The sequence below is a fragment of the Vulpes lagopus genome, chromosome 4, assembly GCF_018345385.1.
Source record: "Vulpes lagopus strain Blue_001 chromosome 4, ASM1834538v1, whole genome shotgun sequence".
NCBI lineage: Eukaryota > Metazoa > Chordata > Mammalia > Carnivora > Canidae > Vulpes > Vulpes lagopus.
The window spans coordinates 131,401,666-131,424,162 of record NC_054827.1 but is presented as its reverse complement, the minus strand read 5'-3'; the positions used below and the strand labels follow the sequence as shown (position 1 = coordinate 131,424,162).

General features: G+C 50.8%; 1 protein-coding gene across 2 annotated transcripts in view; it reads left to right on the top strand.

The window, feature by feature from the left end:
* Nucleotides 1-150: 150 nt before the first annotated feature.
* CRMP1 (collapsin response mediator protein 1) overlaps nt 151-22,497 on the top strand; it is a 72,431-nt gene continuing 50,084 nt past the window's right edge. Inside the window, exon 1 of one of the 2 annotated variants that reach the window (XM_041751286.1) lies at nt 151-539. In XM_041751286.1, coding sequence (XP_041607220.1) covers nt 159-539 — 381 coding nt within the window. In that variant the 5' untranslated portion in view covers nt 151-158. Of the gene's footprint in view, nt 540-4,562; nt 4,861-22,497 lie in introns of those variants that run through there. The other variant, XM_041751287.1, reaches the window with a different exon arrangement.

Below are 22,497 nucleotides of genomic sequence, written 5' to 3'. Positions count from 1 at the left end.
CCGCGCGCCCCGCCCCGCCCCGCCCCGCCCCTCCCCGGGCCGCAGTCGCGCCTGGGCCGCCGCGGGCCCGCAGCGAGCGCGGAGCGCGGAGCGCGGCGCACGGCGGGGCCAGGGCCAGGGCCAGGCGGCGGGCGGCGGGCGGGCGGCGGGCGGCGGGCATGGCGGACCGGCGGCGCGCGTGGAACACGGAGGACGACCTGCCCGTGTACCTGGCGCGGCCGGGCAGCGCGGCGCAGACGCCGCGCCAGAAGTACGGCGGCATGTTCGCGGCGGTGGAGGGAGCCTACGAGAACAAGACCATCGACTTCGACGCCTACAGCGTGGGCCGCCGCGGCTCGGCGCGCACGCCTCGCAGCGCGGGCCGGCCCGACGCCGTGGGGCTGCCGGGGCCCGGCGGCAGCGAAGACACCGCCAGCGACGTGAGCGAGCTCTCGGGCTCGGCGGTCAGCTCGCCGGGCGAGCGCGAGGAGCGGCCGCCCGCGCTGCGCATCCGTTGCCCCGCGCCCCGCGACCTGCCGCTCGGCCGGGACAATGGCCAGGTACCCTCAGGGCGCGCGCCGACCGGACGGGGGGGCGGGACCCCGGGGCAGCGGGGCGCGGAGCCGCCGGAGCCCAGCGCCCGGCCGCTGCCCTGGGCTCGAGAGGGCCGCGGAAGGCCCCTCCCCCACTGCATCCCCCACTGCATCCCCTGGAGGGCCGGCGCGGTGCTCCCGTCTGGTCGGGGCTGGTCAGCCCAGCCCGGGAGACTCCAAAGGGCCCTTCGCGATCCGGCCCCCCTGCTGCTCCTCTGCAGAAAGGGGGAGCAAGGCTCTGAGCAGGAAAGTAAGTTGGCTACAGCTGCCACATGGAGCCCTCAAAGCGAGGGCACCTCTGGGGTGAAGTTTAATCCAAGGATCCCCGCTCTTTGCCCTTCGAAAAGAAGGGGAACTGCTTTCCGCATTTGTCCATTCATTTATTCACTCACTCATTAGTGATTATAGAGCCCCTACGGTGTACCAGGCTCTGGAAAAGGTTCAGTGAACCGCCTGTGGTCACACAGGTTGATGCCCAAAGAAGCCTTTCCTGTGTGCTCCCTCTATGCTTTCTGGGGGAAAGATTTGCTTAAAGATTTGGATGGGTCGGGCACATAGAACTAGAAACTGCTCTCCCCAGGCACCGACATTTTCAGGGGATGCTGCTGAGTCGCACAGCACGACGCCAGTGGGCTCCCTTCACAGAGCAAGTTGGAGGCAGAGCGGAGACTTGAACCCGGCTCTCCAGCTTCCTAGACTTGGAGGTTTTTACCCTCCGAAAGTGAAGGGGCGTCAGAGAGAGGGAATGCCAGGCCGTGGGCCCTATGGCTCTTCTCCCTTAAGCTGGAGGTCGCCAGGGAATTGGACGAAGATGGATGGGTAGACAGCACAGCTTTGGGATGTGTGCGTAAGGGTCGGGGTCAGATGCTAGGACAACGGAAGTTGGAGCACTTGAGGACCAGCGAGCTGTCAGCTTAGCCCAGAACTCGAAGTCTGAGCACTGCTCAGGTCCCAGCCCTCCTCCCCTCCCCCCCCCCCAGTACACGCTGGGGTCCCGACTCAGCACGCTGGCCCCACCCCAGGCCAGGGTGGGCGATAGATTCATGGTGAGAATCAAATCAGTTAATGCCGGTACGCAGTGAGCAATAAATGTTCGTTGTTGGATTTTACTATCATTTTTTATTACCCCTTCTCCCCTTAAATACTATGAGAGGCATAAAGTGAGCGGGAGGAAGCAGAGCTCGATCCAGACGGAAATCTGGGAGGGCTTCCTGGAGGAGTGGGGGCTGGGCCGGCCTGCGGCGGCTTGGACGCAGTACGGGATCTCCTGCTCCCATCCTCGGGCCCTCGGCCTTCCGCCCCCGGGAGCTCGGGAACTCTCCGTGGTCCTGAAGTCGGCGCCCTGAGAGGGGGAGGTCTACACTGATGGCGGTGGGGGTGGGGGGAGGTCAAGGGAGGGGGCTATCGGGAGTCATCTCCTTGTCCCTACCCCTTCTTATTCTCCCTTGGCCACTTGCTTCCCTCGTGGTTGACCCTGTTTGGGGTTCAGGCTTCTGAGCCCGAGCGGGAGACTTCAGGGCTGCGGATCCAGATGCCGGGGTCGGTACCGGTAACCCCTGTTTCCAGCCGAGGCCCTTTGCCCTCTTGAACCTCAGCTTCTCCACCTGTGAAATGGGGATGGCATTTTCCTCCCAGCCACCCACAAGGCGTGGTGGAGGATCAGGGAGGCGAGAGCGCTTTGTGCACGTCGGGAAGCTGTCTGGAAGTGCGTCCCTGACGGAGCTACGGCCAGCGGCCCCCGAGCCAGCATCGCCCCCCGGCTCTGCCTGCGACGGCTCCGCAGCCGCGCCTAGGCACTTGCGGGCGGTGGTCGCTTCACCTCTTCCACTCTTCCCTCTCCCCTTCTGGCCCTCTCTTCCCTTTCTCCATGGCTTCCCGGGGACTGGACAAAAGGCGGCGCCTGCGGCGCGCCTAGGGCTCCGGAAGCCCTGGAGGTTTGGGACTGCGGACACGGGGGGCTCACGGTCTCCCAAGGGGAAGCCTTTTACTTTCTGCGGACCAAGCGGCCACGGGGCTCGGGTTCCGGGGCGGGCTTCGCGGCTCCAGAGCTTTGCAGAGGGCACGGGGCGGGGGGTGGGGTGGGGGCTGGAGCGGGGGTCCTCCCCCCGCCCAGAGAGCTCTCTCCCGGTGAGGGAGGAGGAGTTTCTGCGGCGCAGGCGCAGCCTTTGCTGAGGCCGGAGGCCCAGCGACTGCGGCGCTTTGTACCCGGGAAGTCTGCATGGGAGCAGCGATCTGTGTGGCCAATCGCGGGCCGGTGCCCCTCCCCCGATACGCACGTGGTCTCGTCCCCAGCTCTGGAGCTTTCCTGCCCAGACTGACCCCCGGGGACGTCCTGGTGCGGAACCCAGGACTTAACCACGCTGAGGAAGGGAATGGGGGCGGCATGGGACGCGAGACTTGCAAATTCCGGTCATCAACGAGGATTTAAGACCCAGCTCAGCCCCCAGAGGCCAGGTTGAATGAACGAGTGCAGGAGAATGAGCTCTAGATAAGGGGTGCGGGAGGGAACCTGGCTTCCAGGAACTGTTCTGATTGTAGCTAACATACTTTGCACCCGAGATACCATTTTATTTCTGTAAGCCCCAACCAGTATACCCACCAGTATAAAGGAGGATATTATGGCCTCTAGGGCCCCCGGAATCCTAAATTGCTTCTCTTTTGCGAACCTACAAACCTATTTCAAGCCCAAAGCATCTCTGGCCTCCCGTCCTGGTCAGGGTGACTGGCCTCTAGGTGGCTGTGGAGTTAAGGACTTCAGGCCTCAGTTTGCAGAGTGGGGTTCCTCACCACCCCTAGGACACCCTCCCCCTGGGTGGCAACTTGAAAGTAAAGAAGATGGATCTTTTAAAAGATACTGTGAGTTTGTATTTTGCAGGCAGAAAGTGAATGGCAGAGAAGGTTAACATGTTATTCTGTCTGGAGGTTTGGGGCGCCTTCCAGGATTGGGGGGATTGCTAGGACTCCCCCTTCCCCCATACCCTCTTTTCTCCTTTCCTGTCTAGAAGTTTATCAAGCTATGCCCTGGCCTCCTGACCCCTCTCCCTAGAGCAACATATGGGTGGGGGTGCTGGGGCTGTGGTCCACTATACACTGGGAGGCAGGGCATCCTATTCTGTTGTCCCCCAGCCTGTCCTGGGGTCTGTGGGGACCTTAGTGCCAGTAGTCTGGCCCTCCAAACCATCACTGGTGGGGAAGACTGTGGGGGTGACTTGGTCCCCCTGTCCTCCCCCCCACCAGCCAGGCTGTTGTGTGATGAGACCCTGCAGCAGGGGGTAGAGCGGGTCAGCCATTCATTAGGTTAGGGCCTTGTCTCTCCCATCCCTGCACTCTCCTCCCTAACTGCCTGGCAGTAAGACTGCCGAGCCCTCGCGGAAGCTGGTTCAACGATGGCAGTGGGGAGGTGGCGGGAAAGGCTTTCTGGAGAGGCCGCTGACGAGGGGTCGGGGAGATGGGTAACCTTTTGTTTGGGGTTAGATGTTAAGGAAGACGGTACAGCTTGAATAAAGGCTCGGAGTCCTCGGAGATGGAAAAGCGCTTGATGCGTTCAGGGCGTGTGCACAGCGGACGGACAAGCGGACGAACGGAGGCCGCGGCGAGAGCGGCCGGAGGGGCCGGCCCTGCGCCCCCCTGCGCCCGCCTGCGCCCCCCTGCGCCCGCCCTGCGCCTCCCTGCGCCCGCCTGCGCCCCCCTGCGCCCCGCGCCGCGCAGCTGTGGCGGGGAGGCCCGCGATGCGGTGCTGCGCACCTGTGGCGCTGCGGCGGGCCCTGCTGCGCCGCGCAAGGCCGCCTCCCGCACTTCAAGGCACCCTGCGAACCGGACCTTCCCAGTCGCCAGAGCGCGGCCGGGGCGCAGCGCAGGGCGTGCGCGCCGGGCGGGGGTCGGCGGGGCTGGGCGGCTCGGGGGGCGGGGGGCGGAGTGGGGGGATCGGAAGGGAAGAGCTTCCTGGTTCGAGCCGAGAGGGGCGAATCGGGCTCGGCTCCGCGCCGCCGGGAGGAGCTGTCTGTAGCCCCCTCCTCCCGCCCTCGCCGCTCCCTCCTCCTCCCGCCCTCCGCGCCGAGCCGGGAGGTGCTGCAGCCGGAGCGGCGGCGGCGGGCGTGCGGGCAGCCGGGGCGCCGAGCCTGCGTCCCTCTCCGCTGTCCTCCCGGGCCTTTGCCACCGCGCCCGCGGGGAGCGGGGCCGGCGGAGCGTCGCGCCGAGCGAACCAGCGCCCCACGGGCCGGCCGGCCGGGCCGAGGGCGCCAGCGGGGCCATGTCTTACCAAGGCAAGAAGAGCATTCCGCACATCACGGTGAGCCGGGCCCCCGCCGCCGCCCCCGCCCCGCCCCGCCCCGCCGGTCTTCGTGGGTGGGGGTGGTCGCCGCCGGGGTCGGGATCCGCGGGGGGACGGCGGGGGCGGCCCCCGAGGCTTCCTGCGTGGCGGCGGGTGGGGCGGGGCTGGTCTCGGCTCCGCGGCCCCCTCCCCCCAGCCTCTGGGGACAATGGTGGCGATGGGGGGAGCCCCGCATGGCTAGGCGGGGCCGGAGCCTCGGGCCCCTCTCCCCGCGGGCTCGCCGCCCCCACCCCGCCCCACCCCACCCCCACCCCCACCCCCGGGAAGTGCAGGAGGCTGGCGTGGACCGCGAGGATGCGGAGCTGAACAAAAGAGGGAGGGGCGCGGGGGGCCGGACCCCTCCCTCGGGCCCGGGAGCGGGGATGGGGCGGGGAGTGCCGAGCGTCCTGCGCCCGGCCCCCGCCCCGGCCGGCCCGGCACCTCGCAGCCGAGTTCCTCCCCTGCGGGAGGAAGGGAAAATACGGTCCTCCGCCTCCCGCTCCCCGCCCATACCGATGGAGTGGAAGTCTGGACCTAGGGACTGCGCCATCATGGAGCGCCCCTCCCATCTCTCACCGCAGCTAAAAATAAACCTACTGGGGTGGCCTTGGCAGCTGTGGCCCCAGAAGGGTTAACGCTGGGGGGCAGGAGGGTGGTGGGGGCTGAGCCGTCCGTCGTCCCTGGGTGTGGCCGGAAACAAAGGATCCCTGCTTTGTCTCGGTGGGGAGCTGAGGGCTGAGGGCGCAGCGATGGGGAGACCTGGCCTCCACCCCATTCCCGCCCTGGCACCCGAGTTGAGCCAAACCCATCCTGAAGGATGTGGCTCACAGGCGCTAGGGAAGCCTCTGGGCCTTTGGTGGCCGTTTCTGGAGTGGGCAGGTGCTGGGAGGTGGGATTCTGGGTGTGCCCTAATTCTCCAGCATGACACCTGAGGTTTGAGGACAGGAGACCCAGCATACTTATTTATCCAGAATCCTGGCTTTGGGAGCCCCGAGGGAGCCCCATGCCTTCCCATGGGAAGGCAGCCCTGGGTGGGGGAGGGAGCTGACATTTCCCAGTTGCCTGCCCAGTCTATGGTAAATCCTCTTTTGAGTCTTCATAGTAAATCCTTTGAAGGAAGCATTGTCTACCTCCCAGAGGCTGGAGCACTGGCTGGGGCGTAAGTGAGAGGCAGGTTGAGACAGAGCTCCCCTACCCCCCACCCATGTGCCTCCTTTCCAACTGTGGGCTGAATCTTCCCTTGGGAAACCCCTCCTGGGCCCAGCTTCAGGTCTTGCCAGCAGACCTTTGGTGAGGTCCTGTCCCGAGGTGTGACCCCTGAGGGTAGAGACCATCTCTAACCCATCCATAATCCCTGCCTTCTGAGATGTGAGGGTATGAGTGACCAGTCCTAGAACACTCTGGTTGCCTAAGAATCAACAGAAGAGGTGTGGTTGCCCCAGGCAAGGCAGTGCAGGAGGAAAGTGGGTTTTGTTTGAGCAGGTCCCTGCCTTGTGACTCTCTAACCTTGCCCCCTCAGGGGAATCAGGGCAAGTGATGGGAGTGGGGGTGATGCAGTGACTGATGAGTCTGGAGCCTTGGGTCCCATTGTGGCTGTGGCCCATGGCACCTGTGTCCCCCTCTCAGGACCCCAGTTTCCAAGAAGGCGATTTGGCCCAGTGGTTTTTGACGCAGGCGTGTAAGAATGGTGTCCCAGACTTGAACAGCTGTCAGTGTCAACAGACATAGCAGCCACCCTGCCCTCCTGCTGTGACCCTCTGGAACCGAGATGGCTGCCCAGGCTTTTGCACCAAACGGATCTGGGTGCTCATCCTCCCTCTGCCACCTCCTAGCCTCTGCGCTCTGATATCCCCAGTGGGCCAACACTGGCCGATTCCCAGGACCAACGAACATCCAAGAGGACTCTGGCAAAGCACTTAGTGTGTGTTAGGTGCGTAATAAGGGCAGTAGAACTGGTGGCTGACTCTGCTGCTTTAGTCTTTGTGCGAAGCCAGTAGTCAACCTGTGTGTAAAAGAGAACCAAATGGAGTGGTTGTAGCAGCTTCAATAGCATGGACAAGTGGGGATGAGATGCTGAAAAGTATACTTAATTCCTGGGAAGGAGGCTCTTGAGCATTTGTGTTTCATTTGGTCCACATAAACCCACTCTACCCAGAAAGATTTGTGGTTTAAAGAAACAGCAAAACAGAAAGGATGGACTTGGATTAAGCTCCTTTATAGGACCCTCAGCTTCTGGGGGGATCTTTTGCTGATAATGTACATGTCGTGACAAGAACCAGAGTGCCATTACATGCGTGGAAGGGTGCTGTGGCTTTCCAAATGCTGCATCCTTCGTTTGTGTGACAGTGCTCATTTGGTAAGGTCATAATAAGCACTGCTCTGTGCTGGGCACTGTGCTGGCTGCTAGGGAAAGTTGGAATGAAGTGGGTTTGTGCGTTCCTTCCCAGAGTTTGACAAAGATCAACATTTATGCCTGAAGTTGCATCCAAGTGTGGGAGGTATCCTAAGAGGACACAAAGGAGGCTGGTGGAAAGTAGAGCAGGGACACCCACCCCAGTCCTGGAGGGAGGTTGGGGAGGAGGGGAGATTCTGTGTGAGTGGAGCGGCCCAGAGGCAAATGAGTGTGGGGTGGTGGAGAAACTGAAGGCAAGTCAGCATTATGGGAACCCAACCTCTGCTTCCAAATGTGGCTGCTCTGTGCAATGAGAGCAATCCTGGATGGTTTTGGTAGCCATGGTGTGCTTGGCCTGTAGAGAGACTTTGGGGGTTGAAAAGAACCAAGATACAACTCTCAGCGCATCTCCACCTGCTCAGTGCTGGGTCACTCTGTGCCCCTGTGAGCCTCAGCGTTGTCGGAACAATCAGGATAAGGTCCCAGATCAGCCAGAGCATCCTGAGATAGGGCAGAGGGTACTTGAGCAGAAGAGAAGGGACATTCCAGGCGGGGCACGGCTGAGTTAGGAAAATATCCCACCCGTGTTGACTGTGATGGGGCACCTTTCCTTCCATTTTCCACCTCGGCCTTTTTATGAGATAAGAGAGTACCCGACAGAGAGGAGCGAAAAAGCAGAAGCACTTAGCTTCAGCCCCTGAGGATTGTTTAAAATATTTACAAAGCTCTCTTTCATGTGTAGCTTTTTAAAAAATTAATGGCACAGCCAGGGATTAACTTAGCTAAAGCTGTTTCTGGAGCCCACTGCAGTGGTAAAGTGTTAGAACATCCTGGGCGTGGCTCTGAGCAAACAAAGGCACATGGCTTCCTGGCCCTGCAGAAGCTCTAGGCTCCCAGCAGAGCCACCGGAGGGGGAGGTCTGCTCAGTTGTGGGAGGAGACCAGAGCGTCCACCACAATGGCGAAGCAATATTACTATTAAAAGTAGGACCTCACAAGTACTGATCATTTGTGGGTTTGCAGGCTGTTACAGCATTTGACATGACCTCTGTGATCTCTCACTTGGTTTTCAGAGCAGTCCTATGAGGGAGACAGGCTAGTGACATCATGCCTGTTCCCCAAAGTGAAGGTTCACAGAGACTTCAGTAGCATGTAAAAGTTCTTGCAGTGGCCTGTGAAGGAAGGAAGAGCCAGATGCAAGCAGAGCGGGTAGGAGGGCTGGTCTGCCTGTGATGAAAATTACTATCTGATTGAAATCTGTGTGCATCTGTGTGCGAGCATGTGTTCCATCAAACAGTGAAGCTGAGCAGGGAAGAAAGATCCGTAAGTGAAACTCATATCAGACTCACGTAGTCTCTAATGTGTAAATACACAAAACACATGTGAGGCCTGTTACACTTCTTCCCGAGGATGACATTCAGTTTATTTACCAGCCTCCGCCCCGTTTTTTACACAAAGGGTTTGAGATGCCCACAGCAATTTGTCACGCACATAGTGAAATCATATGGTATACCAGAGCTGAGGATTGAGGAAGAGCTGGGAATAGACGTGCCAGTGTTTCAGGTCACCAGAGGTGTGCAGCTGGATGTCTGCTACTGATTCAGAGCTTCTGTCATCCAGGGCAGAGAAGCAAACACCCTCAGTTATGTCAAGTTTATGACCAGAGACGGGGAAGTGGACCATATTCCTAGGGGAAAAATTATTTTGTTAAAATTCTTTTTTAAAAATTTTAAAAATATTTTATTTATTTATTCATGAGAGATACAGAGAGAGGCAGAGACACAGGCAGAGGGAGAAGCAGGCTCCCTATTGGGAGCCTGATGCAGGATTTGATCCCAGGACCCCGGGATCAGGCCCTGAGCTGAAGGCAGATGCTCAACCACTGAGCCACCCAGGTGCCCCTAAATTAAATTCTTAAAAAACATTTCAGAGAGGGTAATCATGATAATTATTAGGACTTCTTCTAAAACCTAGCTATGCTAACTTAGCCCTGCATGTCTCTTTCTCGTGGTGAACTTGGCCAAGACTGAATATATGGAACACACGTGACAGGACATATGTGAATGTGCCTGGCACATTGCAGTGGCTGACAGATGATCGTTTCTTTCTCCAAACCAGGCTCCCTCTTTGAGGATACGAAAACTCAGAATGGCAGGTGAACAGGCACGTGTTCACCACGTCTCCGTTCTGTTCTTGGAACAGTGCAAGGTGTGATGGCAGCTAAAAATACATATTTCATGATCCATGACCTTAACAAGCTTACTGCCTAAGGGACAAAGTATACACACAGCAATTAAGAATGACAGAGCACAGGTGTTAGAGGGGCTTGGGGAGGGGACTCAGTGTTGGTGGATGCTCTAGGAGGTGGCTTCCTGGGACTTAGGGGGGGCAGCACGAGCTAGATATTGAAGGATTTGATTGGTGGAAACATGGGAAGAGCTTGCAAAGCAGGTAGAACAGCCTATACAAGACTTGGGCTGGGGGATGAATATGGTCAGAATATGAATATAGTTAGAAGCAGATGGATCAAGGGGTAAGGAACGTGAAATAAATGGGAAGGGGTGCAGGTATGGGGGGATTCTGTAACACTTTGGAAGCTGGGTAGAATGTACCCAATGTGATGGAAATAGTATATGGTTCTAAGTCCGGCTCAAATGCGAGTAGGATATTTGATCTTAGGCAAGTCACTTCCTTTCCCTGGGCTTCAGATTCCTTTTCTTTTCTTTTTTAAAGATTGTATTTATTTGAGGAGAGGGAGAGAGAGCACAGAGAGAGAGAGCACGCACAAGCAGGTGGAGGAGCAGACTGCCCTGAGAACGGAGTCCAACATGGGGCTCAACCTCATGACCCTCCTGAGATCATGACCTGAACTGAAACTGAGATTCAAAAGAAAAAAAAAAGAAAGAAAGAAAAGAAAAGAAAAGAAAGAAAGAAAAGAAACTGAGATTCAGATGCTAAACCAGCTACCAGGCGCCCCTGGATTCCTTTTCTTTATAGAGTTGCAACTATAGGTGATTAATTCCAAGTTTAGGACCCTCTGAGTTTATTCTGGGTGGGCAATAGGAAGCCACTGGAAGTTTGTGAGCTAGGAGGCTGGTATGATAAAGGCAGCATGCAAGAGTGTGGATTCTGAAACCAGATAATTTGGGTTTGGGTTCTAGCTGTTCCACTGACTAGCTGTGTAATTCGGGCAAGTGTCTTATTCTGTCTATGCACCAATTTTCCCTTGTAAAATGGGATTAATAATATTGCATAGGATTTTTTAAATTGAGAATTAAATAACTTACTGTGTGTAAGATGCTTAGACTAGTGCCTGCACATGGTATATCCTCTATAGGTTAGTTACTATTATTCTTATTGTGGGAAGACGTATTAGTCAGCTTTGTTCTGTAGCAAACAACCACCAAGTCTGGTTTTCAACACATTGAATTCTTGTTCACGCTATATGAGGGCTTTGGATTGGCTGTAGCTTTACCCCTCGGTGCTGGTGAATAATGGGTCTGTTCCTTTTATTTCTTCACTTTGAGACTCAGGCAGAAGGAGTAGAAGAGGGAGGCACAAGAGATTGGTAGCAACCTGAAATGCCTTTAAGAACTTGTGCTCAATTATGGCTTATAGTCACATGGCCAAAGCAAGTCACAGGATCCAGACCTAAATCAATGAAAAGAAGCCTGATGATGAACTTTCTTAAGGAGATGTGAAGATTAAGTGTTGAAAGTTATGAAAAAAAAAATTATGCCATGTAAGAGTTACTAATACCTGTTAGGGCTAAGATGAGGTATTCAGGAAGTGTATGAGGTGAGTTTGGAATAAAAGACTTGCACTGGTTCATAGGTTGAATTAAGTTGGGAATGAGCACCAAGCTGAGCTGTCTCAGTGGGCAGTTGGAACTCCAGATTGGTACAGGGGTGGGGGTTGACAGCCAAGGGCCAGATACAGAGATTAGGAAGCACTAGTAGAAGATATGAAATGTGAGATATTCAAGGAACCAGTGGTTCTCAGCCCATGTGCTGTGAGCAGACTGGTGTATTAAAAAAAATCCTCTGCAGATGTGCTGCTAAATTTTGATCAGCATTTAAAGTTTATATTTTTTTGCAACTGAATCTACAAATTGTCCTAGTAACATGTATCAAGTGGAATCCTAGGCACTCACAACAAGCAGGGAGGTATTGAATGAGTCTAATTTGTGTGTGTGTGTGAATCAAAGGAGGTTCCTGCCCTTGGAAGAAAGCATCAAGAGGACTTTGCCCTGAGCATATAAAAGGACATGGTCAGGGCAGTGGACAGTTCCCTGGTGCTGAAGTGTAAGCAGGGGAGCTATTGAATCCTGAGATAGGCAGTCACGCCCTAGTAGGGATGGCATGTGAATGAATGCTGACTGTCTTAGTGTTGTGTAGGTCTTTACTTTAAGAACGGTGCAGTTTTTTATACTGTTTGAACATGTGTTCTGAACACAGGTTGAGATCCCTGACCCTGGAGAGATGCAATGATGAAATCCTAACTTTGCTCTGAGAAAAGACAACTCTGAATTGGTGTTGGTGGCTTTAGGGAGTGGGATCCAGGGTGCTTCATAGAAACACTGGTCTACAAAACTAAAGCAAGCAAGTAAAAGGTAGAAAGTTATGGCTGTGGACATATGAAGCTGCTCCTCCTCACTTCCTTGGGCCTGTGCCAGGCACCTGGAACATTCTCCCTGACCAGGCTTACCCTCTCTGGCCCTTTGCTCTTGTATACGCTGTGCCCATTCTCCATGGAGGATCTTCCCCCCAGGAGCTGGGGAATGTGAACACTCCCACGTCAGTGACTTTGGTTTGTCTATTTGATTAAACCCTGGAAGGCTGGAACAGCATCTCATTCTCTTTGGCATCTCAGGAGTGCACTTGCACACTGGTGACTCACGGAGAGGCTTCATACTGCGTGGGCAGATGAATGAAACCAGGTTGCAAATGGTGTTGCTTTGCTGAGTGAGGTTTTAGCCACTCCTGCTTTTGGCTTCCTTAACAAGTATCCTATCTGTGTATTTAGTATTTAGGTAGTTACCATCCAGAAGATGATGAGGGAGGCGTGAAGGGTTTTTGGAGCTCAAAAAAACAAAGGGCCTCCCAAGTGGTACTTTGTCAGCGGGGAGAGAACAGAGCTGATCTATTAATGGGATTCATTGCATTTCCCACTGAAAAGCAAGATTTTACAATAAGGGCCATCTGTATCAGTTGGAGCATTATAGCACACATATCCCCTAGGCCTTGACTGAATAATGACTTGGGGTCAGTTCCATGCCTCAGTGGGTCTGATACAGAATTGTATAGAACAAACAGGTAGCTGTTTTAGATTTTGTACCTGTTCCCAAATTATGCTGCCCTGTATTTTGTAACATACCATAACCCTTAGGGCTGAAGTCCTAATAATATCTCAGCAAATATTTGATTTATACAACCTTAAAGTCAAAAGGAACCTTTGAAGTTACACAAAATGTTCAGTGTTTGTATAGTGAAGAACGCAGGAAGTAGTGTCTGTTGCTTCTCCCTGACACCCCCATCTCTAGTGTAGGAATTCAAATTCTCCTTGCATACCTCTAATGACAGGGCGATCACTACTTTATTCAGCAGCTTGCTATATTCTTGGGTGTTGTTGGAAACCTCTTGTATGTGTGGACTGACAGTCTGTCTCTTGCTCTACTTGCCCCGAGAGTTTTCAAAGGTCTCCTTTTCTTCCACATGGACATTCTTGGAGGCTCCAGAAGGCATTTCTCAGGCATTTCTCATTACCCAAGACCCTTTCTTTCCCAGAATGGCCCCAGTGCTCTATTTGTCATGGAGCACACCTTCCAGGTGTAATGTTAGGATTTTTTGTTCCTTGTTCTTCCTTTCATTTTCTTCTTTTCTCTTTTGCTGTCCTTTATTTCCGGGCATGCAGAACAACATAGATTCAAAATAGAACTTTAATCATTGGGCACTTTTCAAACTGGCTTAAAAACTTTTTAGGGTAATAGACATCTTTGAGAAGATATTGAAAGCAATGGAACTTTTTCCTGCTTCCTCAATGCTTGGACACAGGACATTTGGCATAAAATATTGGACTACATAGATACACATTCAGCATATGAAATGTACAGAGGGCTTTTACACATTATCTTTAGTAATCTTGTGAGTTGGTACTTTGATTAATTGTTTACAGATGAGGAGATGGAAGCAGAGAGGTTAAGTATCTTGTCCCAGGTCACTCAGCCAAGAAGCAGTGTAGGAATAAGCTGTAGTCTCTGTGAAGGATCTCACAGTCTCATGGGAGAAATAGACAAAAATGAGCTGGAAGATGAAACATCATGAAGCAGTACTAACCATGCAGTGTGTGCCTCATGTTGTGGGAACTGCAAGGGGTGACCACATGTTCCTGGGGTTAGGAAACTGGGCTCACAGGGTGAGTTGGAAGTCAATGTGTAGAGCAGGTTTGGCAGGAAGGTCATAGGAAGGCATGGGGGTGTGAAGTTGTAGTTAGGGAGCCAGTGTGTGGTGAGTAGCAGAATGTGGAAACACAGGCTGGGGGAGTGGAGGGGTCAGAAAGAAATTACCCAGGAGTGTGTCCTTTGTCCTGTGCATGAGACAGGCTGATGAAAGGTTTAAAGGGGAGGTGTGACGTGGTTGCATTTGTGTTTCAGAAAGGTCACTGGCTGTCATGTGGAGGGAACGAGACAGGCAGTAGGGAGACAGGTGGCGAGGGCTGAATTGGGACAGGTGCAGTGGGAGGTGGAATTAGCAGGTGTATGTGAGGACTTTCTGGACCAGATACAACGAGATCAAGGAAAGGGTTGGGTCTGAAGTGAGAATTTAGAGAAGAGTCGAAGATAAAACTGAACATCTCCATGAGATCTAACTCTCCATGTTGCAAAGGTTAAAAAACAAAAACAAAAACAGGCACAGGTCTAAGTGCTTGTCCACGTGTTAATTCATTTGTCTTTCAAAAGAGCTCTCTGCATTACTGGTGGGAAAGTGACACAGGCTGAGGAGAACTTGCCTGGGGCACAGGCTTTGTAAGGGTGGGGCAGGTCAGAGCTCAGGCTGTCTGCTTGGCACCCAGCAGGCCACTCTGCCTCTTTGTCAAATGAGATAATGGGTGTGAAAGCATCTGGCTTACAGGAGACAAGTAGGTCTCTGCATTTAACATCTACCCACCAGAGAGCTCTTAACAACTTTTAGAGCCCTTTAATCTGCCTTACTCCCTTCTGGCTACAATGGCCAATCCTATCAGGAGGGCAGGTGAGCATATGGCATCAGGTTTGTGCTTAATAAATAGCTGAATGGGTATATGTGGTTGGTTCTTGCTTGTTCCCATTTTGTAGAGGTGGGAACTAAGGCTCAGACATGTTAACCAGGTATAGTGAAGAGAACACAGGATAACCACTTGGGAGCAATGTGGCTGTCATTTTGTAAGTACTGGGAAGAACTAGGTTCAAATCTGGCAGCACCGACTCCTGGCTGTGTAACCTCCAGAGATTACTTCACTTCTCTGAGCTTCCTTGCTTGTAGCATTCATACCCACTTCTTTTTTTATTTCTATTTTATTTGCCTTTTTTTTTTTTTTGAGAAAGAGAGAGTGTGGGTGGGGGGGGGGCACAGAAGGAGAGGGAGAGAGACAATCTTAAACTGGCTCCATATCCAGCGAAGGGCCCGGAGATCACGACCTGAACCACGATCTAGGGTCAAATACTCAACCAACTGAGCCACCCAGGCACCCCAATCTACCCACTTCTTCAGGTGACTTAATTAAAAATGAAAACCCATGTAATACAGAAACAATACTTAGTATGCACTTAGGAATGTGATTTCCTTAAAGGTAAAGGATTTCTGTTCAGATTGCTTTGTATGAGGTAAAAAGCAGATACAAGGCAGCACAGAAATGGGTTTCAACATAGAAACAGATGTAGCTAGCATCATCCTCCTATGGGCAGCCCGAAGCCCCTGTCCACTCCTGGGATCATCATACAGCTGTGTTATTTTAAACCCAGATTTTTTTGTCCACAAGGGATTATTTCCTGAATGTCTGCTGGTATCCTGGGACCTGAGATCTTACTGTTAAAACTGCAGTCGTCATGGAAACGGGGCTGAGCTTCCAGAGAAGCTGTGTAATCCATGGGGACTACTGGTATTTCTAATTCATGACGGAGGAAGATGCTGCTGTGCTCTCTGCCCATGCAAGGGGAGAACAAATGTGTGTTAATTAGATTTGGTCTCAGGCCTGTTGCCACTTCCAGGGCTGCCTTCCTGGAAAGTGTGGCAGAGGGCTGCAGGTTGACAGGCTGTCCCCTGAGGCAAAAGCAAAGGCAGATGTGCTGGTTTTCTGTGAATAAATAGGATGTACAGCTGCACTGTATGGCAGTACTTGCTGCTGCAGGGAGGTCGAATGGGAAATCTACAAGGGGAGCCTGAGAGGAAGGGGATTCTGGTTATTAAAGGTAGGAGAACTGAGTCATGGAATTCTGAAGTATTTGAGCTAGGAAATCCCTCAGATGGCTCTCAACACAGAATCTTGATGGTGTTATCAGTTCACTTTGATACACTAATGCCACATCACAAACAACCTTGTAATTCTGACTTATAGCCCCAAATACTTATTTATTGCTTATAGGTCTGTGGGTGGCGGAGGCTTAGCAGAGCTCAGCTAGATTTGTCTTCAGGCTTCTTCATGTGTTCTCCTCATGTCACCTCTTTCTGAGACTCAGAATGAAGGCGGCTCCATCTTGGGTCATGTGGTTTTCATGGTGGAGGGTGGACTGTCAAAATCGAGTTGAGTCCCACCTGCTTCTTAAAGCTTGTGCTCAAACTGGTGTGCTCACATTCACTCTAATTCTGTTGGTCAAAGCAAGTCATATGGGTGTCCCCTCAGCTGGTGGGGCAGGAGAGCACTGCACCTACATTGGAGCATGGCAAGAGTGGGGCAGCAGGAAGAATTGTAAAACAAATAGCACAACCCACCACATAGGGTCTACATCAAGATTATCTGGAAATGTTTGTTAGTAACATAAATTCTTGGCCCTAGCTACATTGGGGTTAAGTGAAAATCTTGACAAAAGTACTTGTATTGGAATTTTTAGCAGGAAGTCCCAGTGGATTTTGAGGATCATCTAGGCTCAGGTGCCATATTATAAATTGTACATGCATGAATGAGGTATGCCTACCTGTCCTGTTGAATGTTTGAGTTGTAGACAATATTAGTGGTTTGTAGAGTCTGAAGGACTAGTAACTTTCAAAATTTACCTTGACGTTTCTTTTGTCTTAAGAGAGTGCAGTTCGATGCATGGTCAAGCACATCAAAATGAGGATTCCCTGATCTTTTTTGAGACTCATTTCCATGCTAACCCTTTGGAGGAAGGTATTCTTCATTTTCCCAGGGAGTGACTGGTCATTTAGTTACTCTGATTTAGAATATTAGTGAAGGATTGTGCATTAGTGAAGCATTAAAGGAGAGGGACCAACCTCCAGCTTCCTGGAGTGGAGGAATTAAAGTAAAGGGTGGTACTAAGCCTTAGTACTAAGGTAACCAATTTACATACATTGTGAAACATAGGTCCTCTGTTTTTGTTCTCTAGGAATGTAAAGATTACAAAATGTAAAGATTACAGAATAACAGTGAGCCAGGAAAGAAGCGCAGTAAAACTACAAAGCTCGATGAGGGAGAGGGATCTTTAGCATCCCAGGGTTTGGAGAAACCTTGCTGTCCTAATGCTCAGTGATGTTTCAGGACCACGGACAGCACACCACTTCCACTCTCCATTCCTTATTTGATGCCTAAAACCTGGAACTTTGAAATCACTATGTATGTGTATACTATTTATTTTGCTAGAATGCTCTGCTTCTTCCCCTTTCTTTGGCTTCTTGAACTTCTCATATTACAGAACCCAGCTCAAATGTCCCCTCCTTGATGACATAGGCACTGTCTTTCCCTGTCACTGTAATAACAGCTTTGGTTTTCTGCTGTTTTCCAGATAGTCAGGGTTTTTGGGTAAGTGTTGATTTGATTAGAACTGCACCTCTCTTTTCTTCCAAATCTCCCTAGTCCTTAATGGGTTTTCCATCCTCCTGACTTCGCGGTGGAGACGACAGATATTATTCCCACCAACCAGGAGGGAGAATGCAGAATGCAGGGAGGCTTAATGCTTCACTCAGGGATAGACAATGATGCAAAAATTTCACTGTGACCCAGACCTCCCCTCTGAGCAGAGGCTGACTGTTGTTTACTCTGCTGCTATATGGATAAGGATGTCTGAAGCTTTAAGGGCTAATTTTTGTAAGCAGCACTCAACATAGTACTTAGTGTTTGTGAAGAGGATGAAGGCGTCCTGCCAGCACCAGCTCTCTCCCAGTTGGGGCTGGATGGAAGATGATAGCGGGTTTGCAGACAAGCCTTCCCTGGGCTTCTCCTCTGACTCACAGGACCTTTGGTAGGGGCATAATTATTGCCCAGAACCAAGGTTTAGGTGGGCCCCTCGTGAGGAGCTTTCAGCATCATCCATGTTGTGCTGGCTTTGCATTAAGTCAGCTTCTCTTCTGCAGGCAGCAGGCTTAGGCTTTCAGAGAATTTTTAAAGGCAGGAAAGGAGATTTCTGATGTGTCCATCTGCTCTTTTCTCCAGTTCCCTGTCTCTCTCCCCACCTCTGCATCCTCCCTTCCATTCTTTCCTCTTGTCCATTTCTCTCCATCTTTATTTCCTACTCCTATCTTCTCCTTCTCCCTTCCTCCCTTTTTTTAAGCATTCTTTTCTTTTTCCTCCCCTTCTCCTTGCCTCCTGTATGTCATTCCCTCTCCTGAAGCTTTCAGCACACATTTACTGAACATCCCTGACTGGTTCCTTGGGATCTAGAGATCACTTACCCCAGGCACTACTGGCCACAAAAGGATGTCCAGCCCTGCAGGAGATGGACACGTGAACAATGATCTTGACTGTGCTCAGTGTTATGGCAAAGGGGTATTCAAGGGGCAGTGAGATATGGGGGCTCCCCACAGTCTCTGCTGGGAGGAGTCAGTTACTACCAGAAGGATGTACTACCCCCCCCCCCGAAATTACTACCATATAGAGAGTTGGGTATTTTGCTTTTTCACCTAATGTTTTATTTTCCAGAACTTTTCATCTGTCCATAAGAGTTTATGAGAAATATTTTAGTTGATGAATGATGCTTCATTAGTGGTGTAGTTATATGATTGTAATTAATACTGGATCACACCTTTGTGCATATTCTGTAGCCTTGTTTGGGGATTTTTTTTTTCCTGAGGACAGATTGCTAGCTATAAGTTTTTAGATCAAAGGTCATGAACGGCTTTAAGGCCCTTGCTATATTTTGCAAAATTGTCTGGTTCTCGATCTTATTGAGAAACACCAGCTCTGAAGAAAATATAAATATTATCAGTTTCCTGTTTTATACATCTGCCTAGTATTGTGTTTGATGTCTTGGCTCAGAAGCTTTTGTATGTTGGAATTCTTATTTGATGAAAGCCCTTTCATTATCATGGTGACAAGCCTGGACTCCCTTCCACACATGGTGTTAGAGTTCCCATGAGCTGGCACCTGCATACCTCTCCAGATCCCCACTCTGAGGTCATAATTCAGCCATATAAAACCACATACAGATCCCCAAGCACACCAGCTGCCTTTTTCTGTAGTGTCTTTTTTCTTTTGCCATGTGGCTTATTCCTACTCATTTTTCCAGCTCAGATAAGCATTTCTCCCCCTGGAAAGATCTGGAAGGTCTGTGTGTAGGGGTGCTCTGTGCTCCTCCCCCAATCTCTGCTCTTCTCTCTGCCTCAGCCCTTCCCAGTCTCCCCCACTGGCCTGAGAAATCCTTAAAGGCATACACTGTTTCTTTTAGCTACACACATTCCTTCCTTAAATATTTATTGAGTGCAGTTCCTGCTATAGAAGATAGCAAAGAATGAACAATGCATAACTCCACTGAGTATTTACATGTGCCAGGCCTGTGCTAAGCGCTTTATGTATATATGCCCCTTGCACTTCTCCCAACAGCCTTATGAGGCAGGAACATTTGTCCCCATTTGCAGATGGAGAAACTAAATCTAGAAGAGGTTAAATCACATGGAGAATAAGCGGGTAGAGATTGGAACTTGTATCTGAGTCTGGACATTCTGTTCTTAAGTATCACTGATCCAAGGATATGAGCCATGCGGAGCATAATACACTTTAGATCACCGCTATTACCACAGAATGAGTGGCAGTCTCTGGCATAACCTGCTGTTAGACTTTTGTTGAATTTTTGATTAGATATTTCATTTTCTTCCAAGTGTTTAAACAGTGGTTGTTATATAGAGCTTGTCATTATTCATATCTGCTACTTGTGAGAAGCAGGGTATCATTAATTTTCTTATAAATGTGTGATTTTTACTTTGTTAAATTCTTAAAAATTATAGACCATCAAATTCACTCTTCTTGGTGTGAGATCTTACACAGATTTCCTGCATGAAGAAAGGGAGCCCTGGAACGCTAGGTCCTTGGGTCACAGATCTCTGGTTCTTTCTAAATTGCATCTGATCATGGGTGTTCATGGACTCTAGAATGTGGAAATGTTTTAAGATGTGACAGAAGGATGTTTGTTGGAGCCAATGCTAGGCAGGAAGTTAGGGAACCTTGGGTCTACCCTACACCCCTGTTAGTTATGTGAACATAGGAGGCCACCCCATTTCTGTATGAGGTCAGATCAGACCTATCTCATTCCACAAGAGTCACTCCATGCCAACAGGTCTGCAGGGCATAACTCTCATAAAGCGCAATTCTAAACGGGTTGTCTGGGCAAAGTATCCTTGTCAAATTTTCCATACTAAAAAGGATCAATGTTTGGAAAAGATGGAAATTCAGTTCCCCTCTTGCATATTCACATTACATATCCATAAAGTGAAGAACCTGGGGGTTCCTGTTATATAGATAATCTTTTCTGCTTAATCCAGAAATTTCTAAACTCCCTACACGTGGGAATCCCCTTTGGGAGTAGTATCTACTTAAATCTCTGAGCTAGAGTTCCAGAGAACGTGATTCTGAAAATGCCAGTTAAAAGGCAAAGGCACTGCTAATTTTAAGGAGAAAAGGAAAAAGTCACATCAGCCCTTGCCTTATTATTGACATGTTGTTTTAGAAATATACTTGCCCCTGAGAACACCAGAAGGGACCGCTTGCAGTAGCTACACACGCTGTCTGCTGGTAGTTGGGGAGGAGGTGGATTTGAACACAGGCTGCACCATCTGATTCTAGGAAGAGCAGGGTGGGGCTGATCTTCTGGTGCACAGTACATTAAATACCACCTTTCAAGCTGAGCCTGAAAAACCCTCTATTAAATGTGACAGGGCAGACAGCTGCCTGAGGGAGGCCATGTTCTGGAAGCTGTGCACCAACAGCTGCTGATGACTCACATTTTCTTGCTTCTTGGTGCCCAGGAAAACCTGTGCACCAGCTTGTCTCTGCTTTGGATATGTAGAGCCCGCACCTCTTCTTTCCCTTGGTCCTGGAGTATCCTCCCTGGGAATGGCAAATTGTGCAGGGCTTCTATCTTAGGGCTAAGAGGCAGGTTGTAGAGCCTGGGAGTGGTTAAGCTTGAAGCAAGAGACCTTCTGCTGGGGAGCAGAATGTGCTGGTTCATACTTGTCTTCCTTGATTCATGGCTTATAGTTTCTTGTCTCATGGCTGTGATAACTTTGCTCTGCATCTTAAGCTATTCATCCGTCAAGAATCAGTCTAGGGATCCACCTGTCTGTTCATTCTTCCATGCATTCATGTATGCATCCATCCATCCCTCTGTCTGTTCATCCATCCATCCATCCGTCCGTCCGTCCAGCCAGCCAGCCAGCCAGGCTATGTCCAAGTATTGGAGATATAGCACTGAAGAAAATAGATGGAATCTTTACCTCCATGAAGCTTACGGTCTTGTAAGGACAGTTGCAGGGCATAATTGCAGTTGGCACCGTTATCCACATCGATGTGTATGCTGGTGTCCCCCGTGAGTCATGTCTGACACAGTCAGTGGGGGAGTACCATAACTCTGATGTCAGTGGCAAGTCACCTTTTAGACAAACCTGAATATATATAGTGTGTGGGATGTACTGTAGTCAGTACTGTGAAACAAAGTGGGTAGAGGTGTGGGGTTTGCTGGTAGGACAGAGGCGTACAGTATTCTAGACAGGGCAGCCAGTGGGGGTGGGAGGGGATCTGAGTTAAGTGATGCTGAATAGAGACCTGAAGCAAATGAGAAAGTGAACTTTTCCTTGGTAGTGGGATTCCAAATAACAGGGTCTCACTGACCTTGACTCTTACTCTGAAGGAAATACGGTGCTGATGCATGATGCCAACAGAGGGTCCTGAGCAAGCTCATGCCCTGTTTCTGCTCAGCAAGCTTTCCCTGATTCTTTAGTTTGGGTTGACGCTTTTTTTCTAGGCTTGTACAGTATCCTCTGCCTTCCTCTCATGGTTGATGCCATGGACCATTGTGGGGGCTCTGGGGTGCATTTCCTCAGAGGATCCTGGTGGGATCAAGCCTCAGTTAACCTTAGTGAGCACTCTGTATGGGATTTGCATGCCTGCCTGCCTGGCTGCCTGCCTCTCCCTCCTTCTTCACTCCGGTTTATGCAGTTGATTCCCATATACACTATCTGCCTTCAGTCCTTGTCTCAGGTTCTACTTTCAGGGAAACCCATGGAAGACACTCCCTTGGAAGTGGCTACCCTGAATTGTTATTGTCTGTTTACTGTCTCTTTCCCTACCCAACAGCTGGGGCTTAAGGAAGAGGCTGTGTTTTATTCATCACTGCATCTCCAGCTAGGAGATAGTACAAGTATAAATAAACACAGGGAAAAACAATTTTCAGCCTCTAAGAAATGCAAATTAACAAATATTCATGACAACCAAAGATGCTTGGTGATTTATACATGGCAATTGGGGCAATACTTTTGGGAAGCTATCTGGTCAGATTTATCAAGGGCCATAAACGAGGTTCATACAGTTTGATCCAGTTATTAGGCTTCTGAGAATTAGCCTAACAATTCAAGCCGAGGGAAAAGCCTTGTGTGCTGAGACGTTCATTGCAGCAATTAAGTACCATTGTGAAAAATTGAAAGTAACTTGGTGTCCAACAGTAGGGGGATAATTAAACAATTTATTGTGTATCTGTAAGATGGAATATTTTATAGCCACTTACTGATGCTCATGGAGAACAAACATGTCATAACTTGGGGCACCCTT